This window comes from Salarias fasciatus, chromosome 10 (genome assembly GCF_902148845.1).
Source record: "Salarias fasciatus chromosome 10, fSalaFa1.1, whole genome shotgun sequence".
NCBI classification, from domain to species: domain Eukaryota; kingdom Metazoa; phylum Chordata; class Actinopteri; order Blenniiformes; family Blenniidae; genus Salarias; species Salarias fasciatus.
This window is the reverse complement of record NC_043754.1, coordinates 18,221,683-18,238,783: the sequence shown is the minus strand read 5'-3', so window position 1 is coordinate 18,238,783 and position 17,101 is coordinate 18,221,683. Positions and strand designations below refer to the sequence as shown.

Below are 17,101 nucleotides of genomic sequence, written 5' to 3'. Positions count from 1 at the left end.
ACTCTGTGCGTCAGACAGCTGACTGAAGGAGTTTCGAAGTGCTGAGCAAATTTGTTTTTGTCAACACCTAAAAAACTTTTGACACACACAAAAAAAAAAAAAACAATTAATGAAGATTCGTAATGATGAAGTTCAACCACTGCGTAATGATGCAGCACCTTCTTCACTGGGTAAATGATTGCCTCTGCTTTGTGATTCCGACTGGGAATTCCACACGTAAAGCGTCTGATTTCTTTTTCTCTTGAGCCTAATTTAGCATCGCACAGCTCTGTTTCTCCACAGTCTATTAAAGAAACAAAAGGCCAAGCATTGTGCGTGAGCGCATTGTCTACGTACAATTTTCAAAAACAATGGTTTTGTCCCAGATCACAACAATGGCGGCTTCCAAATACGCAAGGCTTTGGCCGGTGTCCTCTCTGGAGAAGCCAGCGACGGACGAGTGGTTTATTTCTAACAGATAGCAGGTACCACATTTTCTTGTCACACAAGACTGAAGTTACAATTATAAATTAACTTTAAAGAAAGTGGCTTGTATAGGAGTGGAAACAACAAATGTAATGTAATGAAGAAAGGCCGGGATTATCTCATGTATTTGTGCTCAGGCTGTCTTCCTTTTCATGTTTGTCGTTTTCTCTACTGTCAGTGCCGACCGTGTTATTTCTCGAGCGTACGGGCGGACCCGCAGAGATAAGCCATGCTCCTGCCCGGAAAAGGAACATATAGAGAGGAGATAGGAAAATATGAGAGAAAATAAATTATGAAGAATACATGTGGTCATAATAAAGGAGGGTGATGAGCTGAAATGATAGAGCAGGAAGGAGCATATGACATTCAGTTGCATGGAGAAAGCGCGGCGTTGTTTCAGGGAGATCAGTGTCTGGATTAGCAGAAGTGACAGATAAAGAAATGGGAATTTTATTGTACACCGCTATCTGGAAAATGGATTTGGTGAATACTGAGCCGGCTGGATATAAGCTTTATTCAGGCCATTACTGCCTCAATCCTTTTACATTTACCTGCTCACAGTTTGGCCAGTGGCTACGGAGAGGGTATTTTTCTGTCTTCAGAAAAAGACACATACGCACAAAAATCGAAAAAATAAAAGCTTATGTAGAAATTCTTGCAATTTCATATGGAAATAAATGTGGCTTGTGAACAATTTAACTTAAGCATCTGTGTACCAAGTTTAATTCAGCTACTGAAATAATGAGATTTCATCATTTACATGTTGAATTATTGTCTTTAAAAAAAAAGCAGAGTATGGATGAGTCACGGTTCCCTGGAGAGACTTGCGATTCAAGCAACAGATTAAATGTCAAGACAGCTGTTTGGTAAGCTCACAGAAAAGATTTTTTTCCTCTGAAAAGTCATTAGTAAGTTTACTTTGTGCAAAAGTGATCACAAGCTAAATCGTCAAATTCGGGAAGTGAGTAATTCATGCCGCGACGAGATCTGGATATTTCGCTGCAAACACCTGCTCAACCGCAATCATGATTTCTTGTGAAACGTTGGAAGGAATTAAAAATTGCACGTTGAGAAAAGAAACCCTGAACATGAACCCTTTTCTGACATTTTGCCCTGGAAAGCCTCATGAAGCTTCTGAAGGTGTCCAACTCTCAGGAAAACATTCATTTTACGCTCCAATTCTGCAATTTAAAAGATAAACAAAGGTTGAGATGTGAAGATTAAGATTCCACACTTAGATGCGATTACCAGTGTCAGGCAAACATGAAAAAAAAAAAGTATTCTCACTTGTACACCAACAATTTGCCCTCAAACGTTTGTTGTTTTTTCATGCTTATTAATGGCTGGCTGGTTATTAATAGACTTCTGGGATATGTGTCTGACTCACACAGGCCCGTTAACTGTAAATAAAATGAATTTTTAAAGAACCTCATCAGATAAAGCTGTTTTAACCAGTTTTTGCAAGATTCGCAAACGTCAGTGGTTATTTATAAACTTCTGAACTGCAGTACTTCATCTGCGATAATCTGATTTAAAGAAAGAAAAGGTCCCTGTGGAATGTCTTTCATTCTAACAGTTTTCAGAGGTTTGATTGAGTTTCTGAGCATAAAATCTTCCCCTTTAGGATTAATGACTCACAGCTAAGTAATGAAATGTTTTCTAAATATAAAACAGATAACCTTTACTGTCCATTAAATAAAACACAGAAATCTTCCATTGAACACTCTTGTGATGTAGGTTGGACGGATCTGGCTGTGGTTTATTAAACAATATTTTAGAAAAAGAAAGAAAGAAAGGTAGCAGAAACGGGATTTTTCATGACTGAACTCAGTGATCTTGCGAGCTGTTGGGTTATTTAAAGAAACTAAAGAAAGCCAATCAGGTGCGTCTGCCGCACAACTTGGCAAACGGCATCTGTCAGACCAGGAACATGGTGCATGACACATTTCAGCTGCTGCTCTTCCAGAGCCGGTGTCTACGTCTCATGGCGGCGCACGGATCCTTCTGACGCCACGCTGGGAGAGACGCAGCGTGTTCCGTCATTACCGCACGCCGTTCGCCACAGCTGTTATACTCAGGGTACGGCGAGGCGAGATTAAAAGTGATCCCTGAGAGTGCCAATACACCGATCTTTTAAAGACGTATTTCAGCTATTGTTGGTGAAGCGAGACCACCCACCGACAGAAAGGTAGGATTTCTCAGTAGATGCGCCAGCATACTGGAAAACGCTCGGCGTATAGAGACCGGATCATCATGGTGGGGATGAACTCGGGCGGCGGCAGGATGTGGCAGTTCGGAAGTTGACCCTACACTCAAAACCCTCCATCCAGCTTGCAGTGAGAACAACTCCTGGATATACACCAAATATATGTTTTTTACTGAATCTGAATAATAATAGTAATAATAATTATTAATTATTCAACAATTTCAGGGACATAATCGTTTTTTGGGCCGTTTGAATAAGAAGTACAATCCACAGGAACATATAGCTATTCAGAGGTGTATATTAACGCTGCTCGGTAAATCACAGATATATCATTATCATCATGAAATCAACATTTGCAATATACAGTTTGGAAAACACTATATGAACTCCAATAAATCATATGCACTGTGGATTAATACCAACATATTAAAACAAAAAAATCCAAAAACTGTTTTTTTTTTGTGTAGTGTCCAAAAAATTGGATAATCCCCAATGTGCGTTTGGCTACTCTTTCTTTTAAAAGTTCCAGTTTATCCACACATGCCTTTACCTGTGTGTCATGGCGTCACTCCATGGTGATCTCAAGCAAACAAGCATGGAAGCATGACTGTTTCCAGCAGAACGTTGGAGCCTAAAGCACGTGAAACCTTCATTTCAATACTTCTATATGTGGGTTATATATGCATAGCTGATCTTCCTCAAAGCACACACACACACTGAAAATAGTCTAAACATGCAATTTACTACACTTTATGGAGGTGTTTGTAGGTGACGTCCCTCCGTTTAATTTCAAAGAGGTGTATCTTTACCTTTAGTGAAAGCAATGCCTTATTTGTGATTGAACCTGGACTGAGGAATGGGATGTAATCTTCAAGTATTCCCTGCAAATTTCTGTTTCTGTGGATGATATTATTGGCTATCTGGCACTCACAGAGTAATTTCCTACAAGGCTGCTCTTCAACGATATCTGCATCATTATCAGTCTCATTATGATGATGTATGAGGAACAAACTCCCATTCCTCATGATTTTCTTGATACTTATATCTATGATTGAAAGTCTTGTTTAAGGTTTTTGCCAAACACAATGAAGCTTGATGTCTTGTTCTAAAATCCTGAGCCAAAATTAATCAAGGAGAGATAATGATTAGCAAGTGAGAGACTGATTACATTCCGATCTAGTTGTAACCCGACATTAATCATGATAATTTCCCACACCCTGACACCTCAAGTGAGTGTGCCCTATTTTCTTCGATGCCATCAGGTTATCAAAATTGCATTAACTGGACTCGAGCTTCCTGCCTGATATCAAATTGTCGACAGTTTATTCTGTGCCTCAGCCCTCAGACATCCTTTCAAATCTGCACCAGCCTGTTTTTCCCATTTTATGGAATGGCAGTAAATGTGCACAGGGCATTTATCAATGGAAACATCTGTTGACTGTCTAAACACTAAAAGGGGCTGTGTTCCCCTTTACAGTTGCAAACACAGGTGTTCAAATGTCTTCATCAGTTTAAAAAAAAAAAAAAAGGCTCACGTTTTAATTATGCCAATTAAAGGTTAGCAAATGGAGCTTTGAGAAGCATCTGAAAGTCAGTTTTTTGCAAAGCTACACAAAATATATAAGATCTGCAGTTCTCTGATTGAAGCTACAAATCTCCCTATAGCTTTCAATCTATTAACCTGAAATGCCAGCATGTTGGCGTGTGTATGCACTCACACACACACACACACACGCATAGGAACAGAGTTATGTTACCCCGTTCTTCCTCTGGAGGATCAGAGGTTTTGTCGCTGTAGGTGTCAGCGATGAGTCACACTGGCAAATTACTGCATTTCAAACAGCTTTCAAATTACTTCCCTTCCAGTCGGGTGGTGCGCTGATAACCGATAACAGTTTTCACTTCAACAAGGAGTTTTGGAGGACTCATGTTTTCCTTCTGTTTGTTTGCCTGGAGGTATCGTGCACATATCCAACCTACAGCACAGTGCACGCGGGACAGACGCGCCTCGTCAAAAGCACCATGTGGAGTGAATTCACAGACCGATAGAAGCGTTTTTTTTGTTCTCACTTCATACTTTACAGTGCTGAATTCACTGACCCCGCGGCTGCTGAGACAGAAACTATCAATGTACTCTCGACTAACGAGATAAGTGGGAAAACATTTTAAGGGAAGCCTATTAAGTTGGTGTTCATAAAAAGGCTCATTTGAGCTGACAAATGATAATGGCAGAGATATACAGGGCATACCAGTCACCTACCTAAAGAGGCACTTCGTGACAGGATACACGAAGGAGTTTTGCATGCAGATCCTCCAGCGTTGTTTTCATTACAGCTTTATCGCAGGTGTGGAGGGCTGCAGTGGTGCAGAGAGCTCACAAACATGAAAAAAAAAAAAAAAAAAAAAACTAAATCTCCAAATCTTTGAAAACTTATTACCTCAGTTAAAGGTGCAGTGTCTGTATGGCAGATTTACCAGTGAATCAGACTGGAGCAAGTATTTTTACAAATCCGTCATTTCCCCAGAGAGCAATGCGAAAGACCATCATAAACACCGAGAGAACAGATGGAGCTTTACATATGCTGCCATCAGTGTAATGTGGATCCCTCCTCTGAAAAACGAAGAGATCTAAACTCTTAGGTAATACAGTTAAAAAGTGTTTTGATATATAATTATACATTTTAAAATTTGGCACGTTAAAGCGAAGGTATGTAAAGTCGACCTGCCGTCTGTGTTCTCCGGCGCAGTGATTACAAATGATGTGAATTCAAACCATTATTTTAATAAAGCCTCATGCTGGCTCGTACTGTATTACATTCGAGGCATTTGGCTGCAGGCCGAGTGTCAGGAGGCCTGGCGTCGCCCCACGTATGCATGTGTTTTTGTCAGGGCTGGGTTCACTTCACTTTCAATGGTGTGTTTGCTGATGCATGCGCCAGATGTCTACAGGGGAGAGGCGACGAGATTGATGGAGAGCGCTGATGTCGCACGCTCTGATATGAGTCGCCTCATCAACCTCAAATTCATTGCCTGCTTCTGGCCCCCGGCGCCATCCGTCACTGACACCAGCACTTCCTCAAAGGTTGCAATGCACGTTTTACCGCTTATATTTAAAAAGGTAAATAATTTTAGCATCAGACAATGAGGAAGTAGGGCAAGAGCCACCAGAATGTGCACGTTATTATTCAGACACCACTTCCTGGTGAGTTCATGAACTCGAGCCATAACTCTTCGCTGAGGTCTAATAGCTGTTTGGTATTCAGCCGCCGCTCAGAGCATCGTTCACACTGGATGGTAATGTGGATTCAGATTTGGCTTGAGCACCGTATCCATCAAAGTGGATAAATATGGTCACGGGTTGCCCTTAAAGGGTGGCGTTCATTCAGTGCTGAACAGAAATATCTAATTTCCTGCAGAGCAGGTGAAACTTAATGTGTATTCATACAAGTAGGATGCAAGCAAAAGCAAAAACTGAATATCTGAGCTTGCATCACTTTTTTTTCTAAGTCTTTCTTGTGTTTACTCATTGACATTGTTTCGTATGCAAATCCGTCATATATTTTTTGAGGTTTTTTTATGCAGTTTGGCTAAAAATAAGTAGCTTTAACATACAACCGATATGGAACAATTCTAAATGAAATGTAAATAATCAGGAGGAAGCTGTAGGTTTTAGAATCCCTTGTGGGACAAAACATTTATAAACTGAAATGTAGTTTCAGCCATTTACCAGACATATGAATCACATTAAAGTCAGCTTATGGTGCAGTACTGCAATATACTGATGGGAAGGACATCTGTAAGCCATTGGGGACAACTAATGATATGCCGGTTTTTCAGATACTACGAGTTGTTTCCCTGATCTGTTACACTACTTTCCAGATGTAAACACAGATGCTTAACTATAAATGTCACCAATAACAATGCAACATAAAAGCAGCAAACAAGTCGCTCGCAGATGTTACTGTGGGACACCAAGTTGCACCTTCTGATGTGTCCCAGTTATTTGACTTTAAGTAAACAAAGAGAGAAAGAGAAGAATCACATCTGCTGTCTGGCTGAAAATGGAAAAAAAAAAAAAAAAGTCACTGTGTCATGCACTTTTTTGACACCGAAGGAAAGTGGAGTTATGCGTTTTTACACGAGACAGCAAATCTGCTGTCACAAACGACACACAGATACAGCTTTCAGCAAATTCTAACATTCAAAACACAAAGAAAACTGGAAAAACACTCGGAGAGCACGGACCTCTGACAAACAGCTCAGTCGCCCTCCCTTAAATTGAATCCAGATCCCTCCTAAAATCTAAGTAATCACTTGTTCCTCGTTCCATTTCGGACGTTTCCTGAAAATTTCAACACAATCCGTCCATAACTTTCTGAGTTTTATTGTTAACCTACAAACAAACCCTGCCGAAAACTCTACCTCCTTGGCGGAGGTAAAAAAAAAAAAAAAAAAACGACATGAAACTGTAGATTACAGTGTGGGCGCCCGGGTCACGAACACATCATCAAGCCCCGGCTATGCATTGTGTTGTAGGAACCTTATGGTGCAATTACTTGTCCTTCCCTCCCCTGACAAAGTGGCGTGGGCGGAAAAGCTTCTGTTAATCATGAGCTCTATTCTATCACTTCCAGGTAGGGACCCTTTGCTTTGCGAGGCTGCTGCATTAGCACACTTCCCGAAAGATCCCAGGCTTACATTACCATAATTGTGGCCTAAATGTCAGCAAAAAAAAAAAAAAACAAAAAACAAAAAAAAAACAGGGAATTTACCATTCCTATCTCTCGTCTTGTTTGAAGGGTTTTTTTCCCTGCAGTTCTTCTCAGTACAACACCAACAGCTGCAGAAATATAAGTTAATAAAATGAAACAAAAGGATATCCTCATACAACATTACCTCTTGTATTAAAAGGAGCAATTTATACAGGGAACCATCAGTGGCAAGCACGCCCCAACCTCCTCCAAAGGTTCATTTATCTGTAATGTACATTACAGTAAGAGAGAGAGAGAGTGTGTGTGTGTGTGTGAGTGTGAGTGTGAGTGTGCAACAGAAAGGGAACACATAAAGTGAGAAATGGAACTATTACTGTGAGGTGTGTGCGCGTTCTCCAGAGTGTGTAGTCCATTAAATGCAAGCACGGTGTACCAGTGTTAAACTATGTGAGTGGCCAAGCAGGCGGCAGAGTGTGAGTCAGTGCGGGGGTGCGGACATGGAGTGAGGGTAAGGGGCCAACTAATGCTGAGTGGCAGTTGATAATGCCAGACCGTTATATCAGCATCTGCCCTCCAGCTCCATGCTTACCTTTCCGAGCCTGCTGCCGCCATCAAGCATTTTCAACAAAGGGACGCACACACACGCATACACACACACACACACACACACACACGGCTTTGCAAACCCTCCGCATTCTGCAGCAAACAGTCTCTTGCGCAAAATCTAATCAAACAAAGGTTATGTGATGCCTCAAGCCATCGTAACAAATTACATCTTCACTTGATGTGTGCATATCTGGTCTGCTAACACAAAACACATATTTGCTCTCAGTGACCAAATCAGACCTCAACTCAAAACAGAAACTAAGCAGCATTTTAATTTCCTGGTTGCAAGGCACACACACACACACACACACACACACACACACACACACACACACACACACACACACACACACACACACACACACACACACACACACACACACACACACTCATAGATGAAAGGTGTAAGTCTTGCTATATTTGATTCATTTCTGGAAGTGAAATGATTGTATGTTCTCACACATTGGTAATCTGTTCTGAGAAGGCATGAACAATCAAGCTCTTTCCGGAACTCGAGATATTTGTTGACAAAACTGGAATCACACGACTCTCGAATCCGCAGCTCATATCCAATTCACTGCATTATCTGTAATTACTGGTAATGCAGGATCCCCGATTGTGATTTATTGAACGTACAGAGCAAGGAATAACACACACGCCAGCACCCACATGCAGAGGAGACACATCTGTGAACATGTGCGCACATAAAAGCCTCCCTGTGGTGCGCGAGCAACCTCCATGTGGACCGACGGCTGGGTTTAGTGGCACGGAGCACAGCAGCTACAACTTGGCAACGACAAACAAAGTGTATGGAAATGAGCTTGGCTTTAACATTGCAAATCAATTTGTTTGTACATTATCTGTTACATGAATGCCAGTAATGACGGAGCAGTCTCCTGTTAACTTCCACAAAACAGGGAAGCTGAACATCAGAGAGGGAAAAAAAAGAAGAAACAACAACAACAAAAAAGTGTATATTTATTTGCCCTTGAGCCACATTTGTGCAAAATGCCCCATTACGGCAGACCTTGGGAATGACTGGTTGGCAGCTGAAGTCGTTTTTATCTTATAAAAAAAAAAAAAAAAAAAAAAAAACTGCATAAAAGGAAGTCAAGAAAAAAAAATAACAACAGACGTGAATTCACTTGTGGGTAATCAAAGTATCCCTCTACAACCCGGAGCTGTTTACTTCAACAGACCTTTTAGTTTTCATCCTGATGTTTGAGGCAGGATTAGACAGGCTGAACCCCCTCGGGCAGACGCGTGTCAGTTCTGAATCATTTCACTTCATCAGAGCTGCCAAATGTTCACATTTTTGTATTGATTACAACCAGTCATCAGGAAAAGCTTTGAGCTATCAAGGCAATATAATAATAATGAGGATAACAAAGCTGGCGTGAGATTTAACTGGTCAATCGATGAGTGTTACCTCAGTTTCTGTGAAAGATGTCACTTTGAGAAAACCTGTTAACCAGCTTGTAAATAACATGTGATGCACATCGGATCAACAAACATTTAGACACCCTTATACATTTTACTAAATGTTATGAATTTTATAAAATTACTAATCCGATCATTGATCAGTTTCTTATTTGTGTTCTTGGGTTCCTTTAATGGAACATTAAGATTCTTATCTATTTTTTTTTTCTTCAGAACTAAATCATGAGGCCCCATATGATCTGGGGCCTGGGCGAATGATTGACAAAACTGAGCAAACATCATTTGAGGCATTACCAACATAGATGGATGCGATTGTGCTTTCTTCATTATCCATCCTTCACTTTGACAGTGGTGTACATGAAACTCATTGATTGAACATATCAGTACAATCTCCCATTTTTTTAGTCAATTTGCACTTGAATACCTGAAGCCTCGAGGTTCAGCACTCTCCCTCTGTAAGTATACGCTCCACTTCTACAGATGGGAATGAAAATGACTAAAAATGAGAAAGAAAACATACCTGCCACTGCGTACTGTATCGTACATGGAACAGAAACAGACTGTTGGATCGTATGCGGGAACATGTAGGTGTCTTTGCGTCTCACTGACTGAAAATAGTCTTATATTTTTGGAGTATGTCATGCTCCGCGTTAAAAAGAGCTCATCAAATGCGTGGGTCTAAAATCCACTTACTAATGCATGTAAGTGTGTTCCAGCTAATTTGACAGTATGCAAATGAACATGAAAAACTGGGAGTTAATTAACAAAGCACGTAAAGTCATTTAAACATCGCCCCTTCCTGAAGAACATCAATTCATGACACATAATGCACTTATTTATGCATTGTGTTGATGTTTGACCTTATTATAAAGGGCTGCTGATTTGGACACAAATGGCCACTGACTATAAACGTGTTGTGAATCGGAATATGGATGAAAGGCCACATTAGGAGAACAATGTGCTGCCGAGAGAGATGGAAAGCAAAAAAACGGTGAGACAGTGTTTGGAAAATTGCGCAATCGCTGGAAATTGAGCAGAAATTGAGCAGCGAGGCACGGCTACTCCTGTGGCTCGTGAGCCATACAGCCACGGAGGATTTGGGGCCACCTCGGACAAAAGCCTAACAACTGAGCTGGGAAAGAAATGGGCCTGCTGAGTGCCCACCACTTTTCTGTCTGAAGCTTGCAGATGCAAGTCATTGATTCTTTGGGCAGCGCGTCACCAAATGACCCTAATTGATAGCCTGTGAACGAGGTCACTCTATATCCCCCCCCCTCCCGAATCTGAATGAGCTGGAGCAGAGGAAGCAAGAAACAAGGGAGGAAGATGCAACACACTAACCTTTAATATGTGAGAAGGAAAATGGCTGCGCACCAGCTCTATCTCGACAATTTTCTCTTTTCATTGAGGAAAGTACTATTTCATTCATGCCATTTCCGTTCATTCATCAGCTGGGGCCAGCCGAGACTCACAGTGCCATCTCCACACCGACATTCTTATCAATGGGAGTGACGTCAGCAGCGCCTGCAGCTGGGGGGTGGCGGTGGGGGGGGTCACGTGGTCCAATGAGGGGTATATACAATAAAGTTGCGCTGACCGTGGTGCTGAAAACATTCACTCAATTGTACATTAGCGCCAGTGCTGCTGCCATACAAACACACCTCAACAACTAAATAAAGACCCGCCAGTTTGGGTATTTTTTTTGTTTTTTTTTTCTCCCCCTCCTTGATGTTGGTCACAGGCTGAAGAGAGAGAGAAAGAGAGAGAGAGAAAGAGAGAAAGAGAGAGAGAGAGAGAGAGAGAGAGGGGGAAAAGACAAATTCTCTCAGGTCATCCACCATTCATGAAATAATCTTGGCTTTACCAGCGCGTTGTGAGTTTCTCCACTTCCCCACCCCACAGTGGGACTCCAGGTAAGTGGAACCAAATCTCATTTTGTATCGTCCGCGAGCTGTAATAACCTGATTTTTACGATGGAATTAACGTCTTGAGTGATTTTTTTTTTTTTTGGTTTGTTTAATATCACCGACGTGTTGAGATTTTTTACGCCTGAACAGTGCGTGAGAATTAATTTTGTAATCGCCTCAATTAATCTATTTGCTGCAATGGGGTTACTGTTGATTTTCTTGTTTCAAAGTAGTGGCATATGTTACATTTTTTAATTTTTTTTTTAATTTTCAATGAATTGCTTTACTCTAATCAATTTCTCCGATCAGCCCATTTTAATAATATTTTTCATTTTTTCCTTTTTTTTAAACTTAAAATATTTTTCTTTAAAATTGAGAAATCAGCATATTTACAACAGAGTGTCCTTAAATACACTACGAATAATACTTTTTATGATTTGATATTATCAAATGCATCTCATAAGACAATTTAATGTAGGATTTTGTAATTATAGTGGGAGGGGTTGAAGGATTGAACCATTAGAGCGTGAAAACAAATGTTTTAGATATATGTGTGCAGTGCAGCTGCCTTTCAAAAACGCCGTTGAATTTTTACCTGAGATTTTTTTGGGGGAAACATGAAGCTCACAAAAAATCGTGCCAAATTTATGGAATCAAAAAACTCTGTTAAAGAAACAGATTTTTTCCCCCTAAAACCTCATTCTCTAATTAAATTATCACTGTTGCCTTTTCTGGCGTGTTAAGTGTCAAAATGAGTTTTTTTTTTTTCGTTCGTCACCTTACTAAACCAGTAAAGAAAATTTTAAATAATTAAAATTTGGCTTGTGTTGCCAAAAATTTGCGCTTGTCTGCATTCCACCACTGCCTCTGAGGAGAAAATTCTCTCAGCACAAGGACAAAGCGGTGTATTGTTATTGACTGCTCTCCTCCTTTCCCCTATGGAGGGGGGGAAAAAAGCTTTCAGAGGCAAAATTTAAGATCAAGTTCGTTCAGAATTTGGATGGACCACTCAGGGACCGTAGGGTTAAATAACTCAGCCGTGGCCACCAGCTTTACGCATGACTTCCCAGTGCGCGCCGTCCTTTTCCCAGTGTCCTGCTCACATCGCGTTGACGCCTGGAATACCAAAATTACAGCTGAATCAGGCACGGATTCTGCAATAAATCGTTTGTTTTTTTTCTTTTCTTTTTTTTTTTTGTATTTCACTTTGAAGAAATAGATTTTCAAAATGGGAGGCGTGCGCGTTGTGGTTGGTTTGGCTCGGAGAAAGAGGTGAGACATTTTTAATTAACCTGAAAAAGGGACAATTCTGTTCCTCGTTAGCGCGTTTCTTCACTGCCAGAACAATTTGCTCTGTTAAATTCTCTGACCCCGTCAAAATACGCCTCAGCATGTATTATTCCCAGCCAGTAGATCCGCGTCGTGTGAGGATAATGACATGGGTTAACGCGCGACTTGAGCCAAAAAATGGCCAGCCTTCAGGTTCAGAGCGCAATCTCTCCACGCAATGTATGGCTTTATTCGTGGGAGACGTGGGCACTTTACGCAGCATATCGAACGAATCACGACTGATTTGTATGATCGGACCGTGCCACGTCTCCATGTCACCAAATGCACCGAGGTTGCACAGCAGTGGCAAAAATGGAGCTCGTGGCTGGAATTGATCCTCTTTCAAAAACACTCAGCATAAGAAAATCAAGTTTTACAGGAGGAAAAAAGGGAGAATGCAACTCTTTTTGCTGATTTTTGCTTGGTACAGTAGGATGCAATGTTTTGGAGAAAAAAAAGGCTCAGAAGGTTAATTGCTTTTGTTTGGGAGCCTACTGATGAAATGTGTATTTTTTCACATGAGAAATAAGAAATTCCCATAAATTCATTCATTTTTGTCGAACAAATGAATTAATCCATACTTTCGGTGCATTTCTTCCACATTATCATTAACATATATTTAGACTGATATTCCTAATAATGAAATTTTCTTAAAAAAATGAAATCTGCTCATTGAAATGTGAAATGAACATGATTGGACTGCAAACGATGCAACCGATGACAGAAAGCTCATCTCTTGTCTCCTTCCTCTGCCTTCTCTCTTTCCTCAGGTGCTTAACCTCCCTCCTGCCGGTTCTGCATGGTCATGACCTGTCATCACGCCCTCTCCACAGCCCACCTCATCCTATTGGTCCTGCTCATTGTCACTCCGCAGCTGGCTGGCACTGCCCCTGTGAGGGGCGAGGGAGGGGAGGGAGGGGTGGAGGGGCGCACCCGGACAGATCATAAAGAGGACAGCCTTGGCCCCTTCCTCTCGCCCCCGCCCCAGAGTCTCTCCGGCCCCGAAAACGCGTCGGTGGAACAGGGTCGAGGCCCGGTTCAAGATAGCCAATTAGATAAAGTGACAGACCCCGCGCAGGTGCTCGCGGTTCTTTTGGAGGCCCTGGACCACCCGGGGGACGGCGAAATCCAGGCGAGCAGAAACAGAGACTGGGAAGAGGATCAGAGTCAGGAGCCGCCCTCTATTGAAGGCTTGGAGGGAGGTGAGATAAGGAGAACGGAGCAGACAGAGGGTGAGAGGAGGATGGGGGAGGAGGAGGAGGGGCAAGGGGCTGATAAGGCTATTGAGCAGCTAATTGTAGGCCATTTGACAGCTGCTCAGGGGGACGACTCGAAGGAAAAAGAAGGGGAGGAGGATAAAATCACAAGGTCAGAGGAGGATCGAGGATGGCCCGTGAAAGATGGGGGACCTGATCGTGTCAGCGAGGAGGGAAGGAATGAGGAAGAGGAGGGACGAGAGGAGGAAATTGATTTAGACAGTTTCTTAGAAAACGCTGGACCAGGTTCCACCTCGCAGGGAGACGATTCCTCTCTGCAGAGAAAAATAAGAGGCTACTTTCAAAACATTGACCTGGGTCTTCAAAATAATGAAATCCTGCCACCTCTGAAGGGCTACAAAGCATATAACACTCAGTTAGCACGAGCTGGCAAGAAGCAGCACTGGCAGGAGAACCAGTCCAGCAACAGGCCAGTCAAAGGCGGCAACTTCATGGATGACTTTGAGGATGACGGAGAGGAGCTGGAGGAGGAGGTTGAGGAAGAGGAGGAGAGCCTTTCCCACATGGAGGAGGAGGCGAGGGCACGTGCAGAGAAGCAGGAGGTTCTCCGGCAGCAGGAGGAGGCGGAGCGAGCCAGAGAGGAAGAGCAGAGGCTGGCAGACATCGCCTCTGACATGCTACTGCAGTACATGGGCAGGAAGCAGCAGGCCTACATGAAACCTCGGCAGAAGAGCAGCATGGGCGCCGCAGGCAACACCGCCGAAGACAAACGCTCGGAGGAGGTCCTCCCCGATGAAGATGACTTAGATCAGCAGATGATCGACAGGCTGATCGAGATCAGCAGCAAGCTGCACCTGCCTGCCGACGACGTGATCGAGATTATTAGTGACGTGGAGGAGAAGAAGAAGAAACGGAAGGAGTTGCAGCAGCAGCCCGTCAACAGCAACCCCGTTGCCCCACGCTTCAGGCCTCTGGTCCCTCCTCCTCTCGTTGCCCCACCGATTTACCACTACACAGCTTCAAAAAACCCCAAGAAAGCTCCTTATAGGTACAACAAGTCCAACAAGAAATGGCACAAGGACAAAGCCAAGTCATACAAGCAGGACTACTGGTACAAGCCTCAGAAGCAGCTTGACTACTGGTATAAACCACAGAAACAGTTTCTGGCCTTCCCCTCTTATCCATACTACCAAAAGCCATATCGTGCATACTACCCCGTATACTTCCCGTATCCCAAACCACAATATTACGGCAAGCCCTCCCCCTCCAGAGACCAGACCTTCGGCCCCCAGGAACTCGACCTCCAGGCCCCGAGGCGCAGGCACAGGGGCGGGGGCAAAAACCGTGGACAGGGCTGGAGGCAGCAGCCACCGCCACATCTGCCGCTCACCCCTTATATCTCTAACTATATCCTCCCTCACCCACGGACCTACCAACCCTTACCCCCTCCCAAACCGATAACCACGCCCCGGAGGGGCAGGCGACCTCCCTACTACTATCCACAAGTCACACCAGGAGATGACTATGAGGAAGATGGGCTGGTGCCTCAGTTGGACAGTGAGGAGGAACTGGAAAACTTTATTGAGAGGATCTACATGAAGCGCAGAATGTATTGAAAGACTTTTTTGAACACTGTCCGGTCAGAAGTACCGAAGAAGGCGGGACAGACATGCAGTAGCTGGAGAAAAGCTGGAACAGAGGTGAAAAAAAGACTCAGAGGAGATGTGTTTTGCGCCTGATGGAAGTTTGAGGTTGGAGAAGTGAAGAGTTAGGTTTTTGTTATTTTGATCACTGTTATTTCTGTTCATTTACCCAGTCAGGGAGGGGATGAAGAGGTCTCTGTGTAGGCTCCCTGTAACCATGTTCAGCCTCTTGCTCAGTTTACATTTTGAAACAGAACATACCATGGTGTATGTCTGCCTCCATTCAGGTCAATCTCTGATGTTCTTGCATATTTCAGAGATTTATTGAGGACACTAACACACAGACACACACACACACACACACACACACACACAAGAACATATGTCCACACCAACATTGAACAGCATTTTTGACACATTCACAAGCAAACGTGCCCATTGAAAGAGAACCATGTTTACAACATCACTTTATATATTTTGTTTTATATTCTGTATGTCATAATACAAAGTTATGACTTCTCAGCTATACAAACGCAAAACTAAGAAAAAAAAAAATCCTGACATTATCAAATGTTGACGATATACTTTTGTTGTATTTGATGTGTGTAGTTGCCTTTCTTATTCCCCATTGGATCGGCGTTAAAACAGCTGCAATTTGCAAAAAGGTGCCAAATACACACATTTCAGTTTTTTCCAAACACAAGAATCAGATTTGCCTTACAAGCACCGCGGTTCTAAAAGGGAAACGGCATAGTGCACAATTCTGTCATCACATCCGGACCCAATGTAGAAACCCTGTGGACTCCAAAAGCACAAACTTTAACACAAAACACTTCCAACCTGGTGGTCTAAGGGTTTTCAATCATTTTGGGATCCAGACATTATTGTGTCAATATATTTATGAAAGAGCCACCACAAAGGGTATCAGCATCATCACCACCGTAGGATATTCCTTCGCCCTGCAAGGGGTAAATTGTTTTCATAGTTCATCTTTATGTACTGACACATTTATGCACTTTTCTTTATTCGCACAAACTTTACTTTACATTTTTCTTGCATCATAGCCATTATGTATATTTTTCTTTTATTAATTTGAAAAAATATATACTTGAAATCACACATATTTGCTCCACAGCCTTATAAAACAGATTTCCACCAAGAGGCTATAACCATTTTGTTCATTTTCAGAAGAAATTCATTGAGAAGTTTCAGGCCGGGGAGTCAGGGATTGTGCTTCAAACCGTTAAATGCACGTCTTTCTACTTGCATCTTAAAAAAAGAACAAAAAAAAGAACAAAAAAAAGAGAAAAAAAATAAAACAGTATGGAGAACACGAAATGGCTGTTTTCTCTGAATAAACTGTGAAAATAAAAAAAAGAAATCTCAAAGGAAGAGGGCCACTGTGTCCACAGTGAAGCCATCTGTCTTGTAAAAGGAGAGTGTTGTTGTTGATGTCACCTTTAGCATTGTAAGATGTACAGTGTGAAATAAATATGCCCGTGCAATGTGTAAATAACAGCATGATGATTACTAGTTTTGCTATATGATAAAAAATAAAAGCAATTATTTTATTAAA

The 17,101-nt window shown here is 42.2% G+C and overlaps 1 protein-coding gene across 1 annotated transcript; it reads left to right on the top strand.

Moving 5' to 3' along the window:
* Nucleotides 1–11,200: 11,200 nt before the first annotated feature.
* LOC115395496 (protein Ycf2) lies at nucleotides 11,201–17,101 on the top strand. Its single transcript, XM_030101068.1, has 2 exons — nucleotides 11,201–11,342; nucleotides 13,436–17,101. The coding sequence occupies exon 2, from the start codon at nucleotides 13,465–13,467 to the stop codon at nucleotides 15,496–15,498; it is 2,034 nt and encodes a 677-aa protein (XP_029956928.1). The 5' UTR covers nucleotides 11,201–11,342; nucleotides 13,436–13,464; the 3' UTR covers nucleotides 15,499–17,101.

What these genes read in the sequence shown, in the direction of transcription:
- LOC115395496 (XM_030101068.1), top strand. Translation starts at nt 13,465, where the DNA reads ATGGTCATGACCTGTCATCACGCCCTCTCCACAGCCCACCTCATCCTA.